Source organism: Notamacropus eugenii, chromosome 4 (genome assembly GCF_028372415.1).
Source record: "Notamacropus eugenii isolate mMacEug1 chromosome 4, mMacEug1.pri_v2, whole genome shotgun sequence".
Lineage (NCBI taxonomy): Eukaryota > Metazoa > Chordata > Mammalia > Diprotodontia > Macropodidae > Notamacropus > Notamacropus eugenii.
Window position 1 is genome coordinate 260,935,954 of NC_092875.1, and position 14,436 is coordinate 260,950,389.

A 14,436-nucleotide genomic window follows, 5' to 3' on the forward strand; every position below is an offset into this window, starting at 1 on the left:
TTAATTGTCATTATTATGAAGTGCCTCACATTAATGCTTTGGTATTTACAAATCCCCATTTTTAGTAGTAATTTTTTTAATAGATGAAGATTTGGATACCTAAACCTCTAACGTGCTGACAGGTCAACTTCTCTTCTAATGAATATGCATATTTTAGAGAAATGGAAACAATTTTTACCATCTACTTTCTTTGTTTCAATTCACTCATATTACTGACCACAATTAAAAAAAAATTATGCTCCATAAAGGACCGTTGAAGAGTTCAAAATTATTTGGAGACTAAATTGGCAGGTCAAAGAACACATCAGAGAAACAAAAGATAATCTCATTAGAAATAATGAGAATGAGATAACATACCAAAATTTATGGGATGTAGCTAAAGAAATCCTTAGGGGAAAACTCATATCTCTAAGTACTTTCTTAAGCACAAGAGAAAAAAGAACAAATTGGACATACAATTAAAAAAAACTCTGGAAAACCAGTAAATTTAAAAACTTTAAATACTGAAATATAAATTTTGAAAATCAAAGCAATTAGCAAGCAACATTTAAAGTTTAGCCACAGTCAGGAAGACCTTGGTTCAAATGTGACCTCAGATACTTAATACCTTTGTTATCCTGAGTGGGAAACAAAAGAAGAAATTGTTTCCACAGGATTAAAACTCCTCCCAGCTTTGAGTGATAGCAATTAATCAGAGTTATGGCCTAGCAGAAATAGGTTTCTCATTAGGTAAAAGGTCAGAAACTTGTATGCAGGCTTCACTAGCTGTTGGAGGGGAAGCCTAGCAGAGAGGAGAAAATGAAGTGAAGGAGGCTGCATCTAGCCAATGGAGAGCAAGCGGGAGATTTGAATTTGGAACTTCATAAAAAGACTCGCATTGGTCTGAACAATTGTAGCAGTCCATTAGGAGTTATCTCTTCATTTTTTTGGGGGGGAGGGGAAATGAACGTAAAAATTAATAAAAGCTTTCCTGATTTTACAACAAGTATTGTTTTTTGTTTAAAGTGAGCATGTTTCTCACGCCCTAGGCAAAGTCACTTAAACCTCAGTATCCTCTTCTCTAACATGAGGATAATAATAGCACATACCTCTCAGTGTTGTTGTGAGGATCAAATGAAGATATTATTTGTAAACATTCTTATCACGTTGTCTGGTATATGATGCTTAATAAGTGTTTCGTTCCTTTGCCTCCTGTAATATCAAAAAAGCCATTTGAATGAATGATAAAACTAAGAGCTTTTTTCTTGCAGGAAAAAAATAAAACAGATAAACCATTAACTAATTTTGTTCCCTGCTCCTGCCCCCCACCAAAAAAAAATCCAAATATCATAACATAGGTAGAACTAGAGATCTTTTTAACTTTATAGTTAAGGTATAATGGCCCTTTAGGTTCATCTATTCATTTGGGGGCACTTTAAATCACTCCTCTGTGTGAGACACACCAAAAAGGTCATAGGTAAGGAAGTGTTCTGTCTCCTGTGCTCTGGGCCAAAGTTTTTTTAGCCCAAAATCTAAACTTGGAGGGAATAAAGTTGAAAATATAGACATGTTTTTCATTACTTTATATATCAGCCTTGTGTTTCCCTCATTTTTGGTATCATCTTCAGTCATTTAACCAGAAAGCATTATTAAGTGCTAATTATGTTTCAGGCACTGTGCTAAGTATCGAGGATAGGATATAAAGGCAAAAGACTAATAATTCCAGTCCTCTCTACCTCTAGGAGCTTACAGAAAAGACTCTGTGTGTGTGTGTGTGTGTGTGTGTATGTATGTACATATATACAGATACATATGTGTGTGTATATGTACACACAGTCACAGGCATACTGTTTTCCCTGTAAGAGAATGTATATGTACATATGTGTATACATACAAATGTACACACATATATAATGCATGTACAAATATGCACATGCACAAATAAATATGTATAGATCTGTGTGTATATATAAGACATATATAAATCAAATACACAATAACCTTGGAGGAAGTGGTATTGGATAAGGGTTTCTGGGAGATAAGTTTCAGTTCCATAGTTGTATGGCTTCTGCAAAAAATACTTCTGTGAGACCCAGTCTATCACAGAATACAAATGAAATGGGAAATGTGATGAAATCTAGTACTGGCCAGTGCTAGCAACCTTTCACCTGGAATTGATGATAATTTCCAAAAAAGGAGCAGGTTATATTATCTCAGCATTGACTATCCTTGTCTTTAAGAGTTGGTTGGTTCTATAAAGACTTCCCTTTTCTAGAACAACATTAGATTTTGAAAACTGCTTAAAGGTAGAAAGGTAGAAGAAGGGCAGAGCTGAAGTATAAAAGATATAAAATGTAAGTTTTGGAGCATGGGAAGGGACAGAGTGAAACGACAACTCTAGCTTAAAAACAGGAGAGCTATTTGTTAAAAAAAACATTTTAACTGAAGATTCCTATTTAGGAAGTAATGGAGGTTAATTTAATTTTTCTGTTGGTATTATTGCTAGTAGGATAATAGATTTCGAACTGGAAAGGACCCCAGAGGGAATTGTACAGAAGAGGAAACTGAAATCTGGAGAAGTTAAGTGATTGCTTCTCTCAAGGTTTCTGAAGAACTTTGGAATTGATTACATGACACGGGACACACTGATGCAGGCCCGCTTAGTATGGTGTGCCCTCATTAGAGAAGGTGCTGTGCTTTAAGAGCAAAGTAGAATTGTAGTAGCTCAAAAGAAACGTGAGAGGTGCAAATTTAGACATCTCCACCCCAAATGTTCATATGGACTATTTGTGCCTGACATCTTGTAGAGCATTTTGGAGCTCATATTGGTCTGATCAGCCACATTTGGACACAATGTAACTTGACTTCAACATAGTGATGTCATTTTGGTCCTCTTTGAGAATGAAGGACAATAACTAACCTACAGCAAGGAAGGATTTGAACCAGGATTCAAACCCAGGTCTTCATGACCCCATGTTCAGAGCTCTTGAGAAGTCAGATAACTTTTAACCTTGGAAATTGGAAGGAATCACATGTTCAGTAAGAAAGAATTTCTATAATCTTACCTAGAAAAGTAGTTAATAGATATCAGGGTCTGAATCTGATCAGGAATCTTTTTCTCTTGTCCTAAGTTCCATATAACTTCTATTCCATTTTGTATCTACTTCTATGTTTGATTGGCCTGAGCAGTTACTGACCTGTTCCTTAGGAAATGTCTGTGAGAATACAGACTAAAATTGTTTTTGCTCCATTCTTGGCTTGACTGACATTCATATCTTTATCACAGTATCTTCTAGACTACAGCGGACCGTAAGCAGGGATGCACAATTAAAAAAAAAATCCTGTAATTGAGAAAGTTTACTCTACATGATTAGAAGGAAAGGAACACTTCCCACTAATTGTGTTCTGAGATGTTAAGGGAGTTGTACTGTAAAGTTGAATTTTGTTGGCTATATGAAACCACAGCCCTTTTTGCAAGTCAAGAAATTCATGAAACAACGGACAGTTGATCAGTCTGTGGCTTTCAGCTTAGTATTCTGCATCTTGTTACTGTCATTTTAGTCTGAATGTGGTTGTATCATACTACAGTGTTTTTAAGAGCGTGGCTGCCTTGTGGGTCCTGATTTTTGTCTCTGCCATGTCACACATTATTTTGATGGTTTTATTGTTTTGTTTTGTGAAGATTATCTTTCTCTATTCATGTGTTCTATTGTACCCACAACCAGTTCAGTGCAGCTTCCTTAGTGTATACTGTACCACCTCTCCTTCTCCCTCTCCCCATCTCTTAGGAACTGGGTGGGTGGTGGCTTCTAGTGTTTTGTATAGCTTTATTATTTCCTTCCCACTACTCATTTAGTTCATGCTGTAATACTTGGCACTTTTACTTCCTTTATAGAGTAGGATGTGATGTCATAGAGAAGGGGAAAGGGCTATCCAAATTCTCTCAATTGCTGGGAGGAGCTGCCCAGGTGTGCTGAGGGGCCTGTACTCAGGAAGAGAAACAGGGAGTCCTCCACAGTGAGTAACCCCACTTTCAAGTGCACCCAAGTTTCCTTTAAAGCCTTGTCCAGTACAGTGTAGTTTCCTCTTCTGCCCTTTCCAGTTGTACCCAATTTGCCCTTTGGAGTGTTGCCAGTTCAGCTCAGTTTTTCTCCTTTCTAACCCTTCCTCCACTGTTTTTCACCTTCTCCTATCCTACCCCACCCACCCCACCACTTTCCCTTTTCCCTGCTTGTTTTCCTTTTTCAGTGTCTATTGACTTTCCTTCTATCCCTTTGGATTGAAGTTAGTATTCTCCAGCCTTGTCTCTCAGTTGGACAAACCTTTTCCTTCAAGTCCTTGAATCTACAATGCCCTTTTAAAGTATCTTATAATTATGTACTGTCTTATTTCCAGTCCTTACTTTAAAAAAAATCTGTCTGCTTTTACATGTCTGTCAAGTTCTTTCCCCTTTCCCTCTATGGTCTAATCTTGTCCCCTTTTCAGCTCTAAACAGTTTCCTTGTTGCCTCTTTTTTTTTTTTTTTCAGTATTTTCCAGTTTACTCCTCTTCCGTATCCAGACATGCCTATGTTTCTTTTTTACCCCTTTCTCAGCCTTCAGTTCAGCTCTCCACTGTCGTCTCCAGCCAGGACCAGTTTCGTTCGCCTCCCAGACCTTTCTAGTGCAGCCCATATTTCTACATTCTTCTTTAGAAGAACTGAAAAAAAGCAAATAGTAAGAAGGCTGATCTGCATTGGAGAAATAATGTGGGGCAAGGACTATGGGTAAACTCTGAACTGGAAAGGGAAGAACAGGAAAGTTAATTCAAGCTGTAAAGTAGCAAGGGAGGGTGGGGGAGGGGGGAGGATATTCAAGTGGCTGGATAGTTTATTGGATGGACCATTATGTACTAAGCCTTTTTCCTTTAGGGACCTGGTTGGCATTCAGCCTACAGTAGTAGAGATACAAACTAAGATTCTGATGGCTGCATTGTTGCCCTTGTGAAATGATTTGGTAGTCTTCCCAATTCTCAGCTGGCAGGAGTCCCTGTCAAAAAACCTGTTGTGTTAACTGTCAGTAGCTGTGACCCTGTTGGTTGTCTTAGTGGAGGTGATGGTGAGAACATGGATGGAGGTTAGACTCACTTCTTCCACCAAGATCTGGTCTCTCTAGGCCATATTGGTGAGACATCACAGGAACCTGACCCTGCTATTTCTTGTTTGGGAGGAAATTGGTCCCTGGATAATGAAGGAGCTTGGTTTCTAGGGTTGGTGGTAGATTACCCACTACATGTACAATTGGTGCCCTTTCCCACCCAGTTTTTAAAAGTAATCTAGAAAATGAATCAAGTAGGACTGAAAAGGGAGCAGGAAAAAAATGCATTTATATCTATAAAATTGTATGAGGTGGACTGAATGGGAAGAGGAGGGAGATTTTGCTTGTGTTCAAATGGAAAAGGCAAAGGAGTTGGAAACTGAGCTGAACTGGAAAACACACTGTCATGAGTCATCTGGGCATCTTGTGTGCTGCTTTGACCATTTTTGACCGCAGTTTAAAAAATATCTGTTTTAAGCTAAATAAAGTAAATTAAAACATAAAACCCATGAAGTCATCATTGACTAATATCTACTTCCTTAAGTAGTCTCAAGCTTTTGTTTTCTTAATGTCATGGAACCTCTAAGAATGTGCTTAAGGATGATTCTTCCCTCCTTCAACCAAATTTTAGTAATTACTGTTTGTTCAGTCAATCTTTATTACCATGTTATCCTTGGGTTTAACCCTTTTTCAGTGTGTTTGCTACATTTAAAAAAAAAAATTTCCCCTTATTTGATTGAAGTAGATGATGCCACAAATGTCCAAAAAGTCTCATTCTTGCTTTAGTCAGTGTCACAATAAAGTTCCCTGCCCTTTTATGGTTTTTAAATGAAAATTGCATGATTACTTACAGTACTATTTATGTTAAATGACTTCACACAATAACCTGCAAATTTTATTTCTTTGTAGGCATTAGAAAAACACCCCAACTCACCAATGACTGCAAAACAGATATTGGAAGTCATTCAAAAAGAAGGATTAAAAGAAACAAGGTCAGTATTAATGTGTACAGAGTTCTTATTTTCATTGATTTGTTAAACTACTGCTTCCCAAATCAGTAGGTGTGGTCTGGACTTAAATAGAGTAACCCTGGAATTTCTTTTCTGATCAAACATTCGCCTGGCTTCTGACTTAGGAACAGTCTGATAAATTATATAAAATATATTAGTAGAATAGCCATCTATCTAAAGGAGAGATTGTCTAGAGTTAGCACTCTTTTAAAAATTATTCTTGTTTCTCTTTTTTTCCCCATAAAAATTAGTGTGTTAGTGTTTTTGAGAGTGGTTAAAATAGTAGTTTTCTGGTTTAATAGATGAAACTGTAGATACAGAAATGGAATTTCTTTTAATGAAATTCAGCATTCAAGAAAGAGTACTATTGGAATAACTTGGTTAGTTTCAGACATCCTATGATATAAGCACTAATTCTGAGCTAATCTCTTACAGTTTTTTACTTTGGTTGGTAATTTGTGACTAGAGCCTTAATCGCTTGAAGAGAATGGAGTTGGCTGTTGAGGATGAAAATAACCATATTGTAGGCAAATAATGGTCTAAATTTTCAGAAAATAGATTTTTGTGCATGCAAGTAGATGTACGTTTGGCATTTGTCACATGGGCAAAACAAGTAAACCTGCCAAGAGACCTTTTCAGCATTGTCACTGTTATGAGTAGTATTGAAATACAGCAGTTCAAAGGGATCAGTATTCCTCTGGGATAGGTTTTCTTTTAAAACAAGAAAAGAAGGGGTCACCTGTAATTTTGTAGGAGTGATAGCCTCCTTTATTTAGCTACTTTGAATGTTGCTTTTGCAAAGTAAGATCAATAAACTTTAAAATTTAGTTAGGTCTAGGACAGTATGATCTGAAATTTCATATTAATTGTTTCTGTATATATATGTTTTGAAGAAATGCTCTCTGAGAATGTATTGTGTTACTTTTGCAAGCATTTCACTAAAAGTGGAGGGGAAAATGCAGAGTTATACAATTATTGACACTACGTAACAGTTTTTTTTAAAGGCGATCATGTTCTGGTAAGCTAGATATGTGTGTTGGCAGAGCACAAAATGGGGAGAGGTAGAAATTCATTTTCCCCTTGCCACCTGTCAAAGCCCTGGAAATGTATGTGCCCTTACGAAAGCATTGGAAATGTTTGTTCTGAAGCCAAAAAGAAAAGGGTAGGGAGAGGGAATCTCGGAAAATAAACTCTTGCTGAATATGGGCTTTGTGCCAAAAAGATCTGCCTACACAGACAAAAAGCCCCTCATTAAAGCAATCACTTGAAATTTGTTTATTAAGATACATTTCTCAACAGCAGTGAATATGCTACTTAATATCTGTTGTTCTTCACTGTGTGATATGAGACTACTGCACCTTGGTTCTGAACTACATTATAATTAGTCTTGTTATTATGACAACACCTCTTCACACTACTTAAAATGCTTGTCTTCTCAGAGTGGTATGTTAGAGGTTGTAGTATAAATGCACATAATCAGAAAAAACCCCACCAAACCAAGACAGCCTTTTTAAAGAGTTCACTGAAACAAGAAATATAACACTACCTATCTCTCTCAAGTTACTCCTTCATCATGGCAGCAAAGCTATTTTATATCCAAAGAAAAAGCCTACAATTGTTAAACATACTGATGAGCAAGCACAGTAAGAAATAGGAGGAAAAACACCCCAGGAATTCACAGATTAAAGATGTGAATTGAGAAAGTGGGAAAGAGGTATAATGAATAAGGTCTTCTGTTATTGTCTTGTGAAATCAGTTGACACATATGTGCATATAAGCTCTGAAGTCATTTTAGTCTTATGTATATCTGAGACCAGTATTCTGCTACCTCATTTTTCAGGTATCACCAGGGAATATGATTGTGATACGTTGTGATATTCTCAGTCTGCATTGGATTTGGAAACCAAACTATCAAGGTTGTTAGTTAGGGATGTGTTTAAATTAAGAATAAGTGGACTCTGAGCAAGGATTTGAGAAGTTCTCATGATTTAATGTTTTGGCTTCATGACATCTAATTTGGCTGGTCAGAGGCTCTTTTTGCTTCTTTCTGAGCTGTTGGCTGTGTCCCAGGTTGTTGAATTTGCCAGATAAGTGAGGTGTCACTGTATATTTTTCTTTCAGAAAAGAGTTAAGTTTAGAAACAGTATTGTCATATGGTGGAACCTAACTGAGGAATTCTTAGAAGGTTATTAATGTTGCAGTTTTCAGGAAGTCCAAGTATTTTCTCTGTTTGTTTTTTAAATGTAGCAAAAGCATTGGGATAAAAAGTATTACCAGAAGTCCTTCTTTAGTTTAGTATATGTACATAATAAAAGGTTTTCTAGTTTTCAATAAGAGTTCCAAGGGCCACCTCTAGAAACAACACCTCTAGACAGGAGAATGTGTTTTATTCATTTTGTTTCCCTCTAGGAGATGAACACCACTAATTCCATTCATGTGTACATGCTATTGCTATTGCTTACAATGACCTTAACTTGCTTTCTAAGTTAGAAACATTTTTTTTCAAAGAATATCGCTAGTTTCAGTTTTTCATCACATCCAAAAGGCTGACTTCTAAGTTTAGAAAAATATATAACAATTTTGGGTTAGTTCCATATAATATATATATTTTGAGATTCTCCATTTATTTCCTGTGAATTAAAAAGCTTATTGCAAGGTTGACTTGTTTTCTAACATTAAAGCTTCTGGTAAAAAACTTCCTCCTTGATATAGCAAACATACTAACTTTAGAATGTGGCTTGTGTATGTGTATATGTGTGCATACTTAATGTTTGGAATAGTGGCAGCGTTGTTTGATTTAGAAATGATACATTTGACTTTTCATGCTAGCCATTCCACTACAAATTCTTAACTAATTATGTACTTTTCTTTTTTGAAATGATAATTAATCAACAGACATTTATTGAGTACTTATTATGTTCACACCAACGACTAGGTTTCTCAAAAGTTGATGTTCTCTGTGTTGCCAGATGTTAAGATTTAACAGAATTTATTGGTGAATACAGCATTGTGTTTCTGTCACGTTTTGGTACTTGGATGTTGAAACAGAACTTACCATGTGGATTGTGCTATTCTTAATATGATGATACCCTTTTAACCTTTTGTCAGAATGTGAGTGATTTCTGATGGCACAAACTTAATATTAGTATTTACAGCTACCTGTAAATGGATATGATCTGCTTCTTGTTTCATTTCCTGACGTAAATATCAGGTGACAGAAGGATTATAGCGAAACCTACCTTTGATTTGGGGGCCATATATATGCACTTGCTTCGTCATTTTCTAATTGGAGTGAATGATATTTGCCAGGGGCCTGCTCTTTTAACATGGCATGAGAATGGTTAGTCTTAGTGAACAGAGTATTTGGAGCACTTTTCAAATAAAAGGAGCTACATAACGAAAAATGTTTCATAAGTTAGTGATTAAAAAATTCATATTCATTTCATCTTCGTGTTATTTGTAAGTATGAAAATTTGAAGTTAGCACAGGGGGAGATGTTTGGCCAAATATTCAGCATTTTCACAGGCACCTAAGTGGTGCAGTGGATAGAGTCCCTGGCCTGGAATTAGGAAGACCTGAGTTCAAATTCTGCCTCAGATGTTTTCTAGCTGGGTGACCTTGTGCAAGTCATTAAGCTTCTGTCTCACTTTCATCATCTATAAAATGGGGATAATAATAGTACCTGCCTCTCGAGACCAAAGTTTTTGTTAAGTGCTTTGCAAATCTTAAAGTGCATTATATAAGTGCTATCCAGATATTTTCTTAGGAAGTTGGCATGATCTACTCCTGTGGAATATATTTCTGTCTGTAGATTTTAGAAATTAGCAGTGAGAAAAGAAAGAGCAGTGCCTGCTTTTCCATGGTTTGTGTTAAGATCTTAACAAGGTCAGGAAAATTCACTTATCTTACAAGCAAGGAATTGCTATAAATCCAGATGCTCTCTACCAACAGTACTTCCTTCGCTGCCATTATAAACATCATTGTTTATCTTAACATGGATAATGATTTCCTATTTTATAAAAAATGTGTAAAGGGAGCAACAATTTAAATGTAGTTACAGAAATGCCAGATAATGTGTTATATTGAAAAGAGTGGGGTTTTTTTGAAAGAGTTAGAGAACCTGGGTTCAAATCCTGGCTGTGCTACTTCATACCTGGTGTGACCTTCAATAAATCATTGAACCTTTTTGGGTCTAGTAAATGTCTGAGACCATGTATTCTTAACTCCATGCCCAGTGCTCTCTTCACTATACCACCTAGTTGCTTGTAATTGTTTTTTGTTGTTGTCAAGTTGGTCAGGTTTCATAAATGATCAGTGTTATTTCCATTGCCATTGAGACTCACCATTTTTAGATTTTTTTTTTTTATATTACAGAGCATGCTATTGAAAGTTCTGGGTTTGGAGATTATTTAAATATCATCGTCTGCTTGCTCTTTCATTGAAAATCTGTAGGAGAAATATTTTTAGACACTTGTCTTAGTATTTTTTTTGTCTTCTCCTTAATGCCATAATTTGCTTCAACTAACATCCACTGTGTATAGTATTTGTGTCATTTTTTTACATGCTTCACTTATGTAGGGGGAAGGAAATTTTAAGCCATGGCATCATCATATCTAGTGACAAATAGTACTATTACTTAACAACTCTGTTCCTAATTTGTACAGTAAGAGATGATGCATTCCTACTGGCAAGATATTTTGACTGGAGATAAGATGTAAAAGTATGTAATTTGTTTCAAAATTTTCACCTTCAAATTCCATATTACTATCTTTTATTTCAAAATAGTAGGGTCTTAAAGTATTATACTATTTTAGGATTTTAAATATTAGCTCATAATTTATCTCTTCACTAGTAATTATAGCTCATTATCTTAGTGGTAAAAAAATATGTAAAATTAGCTGTTGGGAATCAGATTCATGAGAATAATGGGGTTTCTGAGTTGGGGCACATTGGACATTTGTAGGTGTTTACGTCATCTTTGCCCAAGAAATCGTGAGTAGTTGAACATATGTCGCTTTTACATGATAGAAATGTTAGGTTCTGTTTAAGAATGATTTTTGAGATTGAATATTAGGATGTGGGGAGTCATTCTGGATAAGCACTTCAGAATTCTTTGTGTTCAATTAAATAAACATTTGTTAAGCACATATTATATGAAAGTTCTTGTTAGGTAGAGGATACAAGGAAGGAAACAAAAGCGTCTCTGGGAGACTAAAACATGTGCATGGATAAGTAAATTAAAGACAGAGAGTCTTTAATAATTGTTACCAGTTTCAAACTCTTTCTAAACTATTGCTCTCATAGAGGGTTCACAGCCATTGGTTTAATTTTCTTGAAAGAATTTTCCTTTCTTTCCTCCTTTCCTTCTTTCTTTCTCCTCTCCCCTTTCTTTCACTCTCCTCTCTCCATTTTCACTCTTCCTCTCCCTCTGCCCTTTACCTCTTCTCCATCTTCCCTCTCTCTCTCCTCCTTCTACCTTTCCTCTCTTCTTTCTTGGTTTTTTATGAACCTGAATCAGTTTCCTTTGGTAGCCTGGTGGTCTCTGAGGGTTTACCTTAGAACTGACACTCTAGCTTTAGGTCTACTGCATCTGAGACTTCCTGAACTCAAGTGATCCACCAGCCAGACTCCTTTTTTTCATCAGCAGTAGGGACTATAGGTTTGTCACCATGCCCAACTGAAAGAGTGTCATATAAGTAGTCACCGGAACCTATTTGTAATTTTTTATCAAGATGATTAATAATGCATTTGACTGAAAATTTTTCTTCAACAGCATTTGACATAGAAACTAAAGAAAACTTACTGAAAGCCTTCCGAGGAACAGAAATAATCCTGTTTTGTTTTGTCCTTACATGAATTTTGAGTGAGGTAATATACTTTTACTCAGGGAAGGTCAGATTGGTTTTATGAAGTGAGGCAGAGGTGTTCAAATTGAAATGCTCAATCATTTGACTGGTGCTAGGAATGTCCAGTGATCTGGAAAGGCTGGAAAAATAACCTATTATTATTGCTGGATGGAAATCTTGAATTTGGAACTTTCGGTTTCATTTTGAGGAATATTCCTGAGAACATTTCTAGTGCAGTGTTGTGTATCCCTCGTCTGTGTTCACAATGTGCTTCTTATTGTACACTCCACTCCACAACATACTTTGAAAAGAGTCATGGCCATACATAATAGGAACCTATCATTACATATCCACATTAAATTTACTTGCATTGGAGTTGTAGCCTTTGGTAAAAAATAACTTTAGCGACTACGTATACTTTTCAGAGCATCCAGTGTATTTCTAAGGCATACATTGTAAGTGTGAAATAGCAGTATTTCCTCATACATCTTTTTATTCTGTCAAGCTTTTTAAAGAATATCTTTCATATAGTTGAGCAAAAAAATAATTTGAGTTGTTTCAATGTTGTCAGGATATGGATGTAATTTATTTCAGCAATATACTGCACTCTGTAAATATTTCAGTGCATGACTGGAACCAAAAATGAATATAGAATTATAGTATATGTGATGTGGGTCCATCTGAGATCAGATATAGGTGAAACACTTTGGCATGGCATATAGGAACAGATATTAAACCACATGATTTTAATTGTTAAAGTGTTTTTCTGTCCCCTCTTTTAACTTTTTCTTTTTTTAATAGCTTGTGCCTTGAGTAGCTGAAAGCCTAATGGTTTCAATTTTGTTCTTTTGTGTCTTAAATTTGAAATCAGAATTCAATGCAAAGCAGTAATATGTTGACATAGAAACTTCTTTTTATAGATGTTTCTGTTTCAGAGAGTATTAAATTGTGTTCTATTTTGTTAAGTCAATATTTGTACAAGTTATTTTACTCTTGAAAAAAATGGGCAAACCAACTCATTCCTCTTGATACAGTTCACATATAATCTGCAGTTATCAAGGTGAGTTTAATGGCATCAAAAGAAAAATCACATTGTTATTTGTTTATTAGAAAATGTTTGGTAAATAGTTAATTTATTAGCGTTGTTACTTTTATTAAACATTTAGTAAGTGTTCACACAATGTAAGTTTTTGTGTCTCATATGTAAGATATCAATTGTACTCTTGAGGTGTTTATTTGAGACTGAAAATCAATGTCAATAACTCTCTTATTAACATGAGTGTTTATAAGACAGTTACAGTAGTAAGACAGTTAATAATAGTGTTCTGACAGAACGGTACTACTGGATGCTTTTTAAGGATATAAAAGAAGTAAATAACATAATATTTTTCTTCAAAAATATAAAGTTTAGTTAAGGAGACATGAAATTGGTTATTGAGTCATAGTATCTTAGAGTTGGTAGGGAGTTTAGAAATGAATGAATGAATAAAGAGTCATTTTTATGTGCCAAGAATGCTAGGCATATGACTTCAAAAGTGAGGATAGTCCTTGTCTGTTGTGCACTTACATTTTAATGGGGGGCATAGACACATAGGGAATGACCAGAAAGGGATATTTTGGTTTGGAAAATTAAAAGAAAGGTGAGTGGAGCCCCAGGCAATTAGATTGACAAAATATTTCCAGAAATAATGACAGAGTTGACTTGATTATGGAGGGAATGGCAGCACAGAGGCTGGTTAGAAAATAGACATAGAGAGTGGTGTGGTTAAGTTAGGCCTACATATAGTTGGTGACTGAGGCAACCACCAGTCAAGACATAGTGGAAAGATCAGGTAGGAATTCTGAGGATGAAAAGACTGAGTCCTCCAGGTCATGGTTTTTGGTTCAGGCAGCATGACAACTGGTGACAACATAACTAGAGAGTAAAGTGAAGTGTGACTAAAGCCAAGCTTTGATTTTGTGGGCAAATAGAGGTTAACAGTAATCAGGATTGGAGATCTTAGGGTCAAAATTCAGTCTACTACTGCATATGAGGTTTAGTTTCTCAATAAATCAGTCTACAGATATTTACTTATTAAGGTAGGTCTCTGTATAGTATATAGAAGAAAAGTACAAAACTGTGTCTCATAGAGTTTACATTTAATTTGAAGTAAGTAAGATTAACACATGAAAGAGTACAAGTACAGTTAAATGTTAAGTTACATGGTAATGAATTAATATGAAGAGGATCATAAGATCCTATTTTTAGAGATAGAAGGGACCTTTAGAAATCATTTAATCCAATCTCCTCAAGTAGTTTAAAATCATATAGATAGTAAATAGTAAAAACAAGATTTTACCCTAAGTCTTCTATATTTTAATGAACAGTGAACATTCTTGACAGAGGATCTCCCAAGACTTATCAAATTTGGTTACTACTACTTATTTCTCTCCACTTGTATGGTATCCTAGGTTCAGGTGCCTAATCTCAGAGACTAAAGGTGATCAGTCTCTCTTCTCATTCAGATATAAAATGTAAATGTAAAT

At 35.5% G+C, this 14,436-nt stretch overlaps 1 protein-coding gene across 4 annotated transcripts in view; it reads left to right on the forward strand.

The window, feature by feature from the left end:
• The window catches only part of ASXL3 (ASXL transcriptional regulator 3), a 243,119-nt gene that overhangs the window by 37,854 nt on the left and 190,829 nt on the right, over positions 1-14,436 (forward strand). For 3 of the 4 annotated variants that reach the window (XM_072604508.1, XM_072604511.1, XM_072604509.1), the window contains exon 2: positions 5,964-6,046. In XM_072604508.1, the coding sequence (XP_072460609.1) occupies positions 5,964-6,046 (83 nt within the window). Of the gene's footprint in view, positions 1-4,459; positions 4,695-5,963; positions 6,047-14,436 lie in introns of those variants that run through there. The other variant, XM_072604512.1, reaches the window with a different exon arrangement.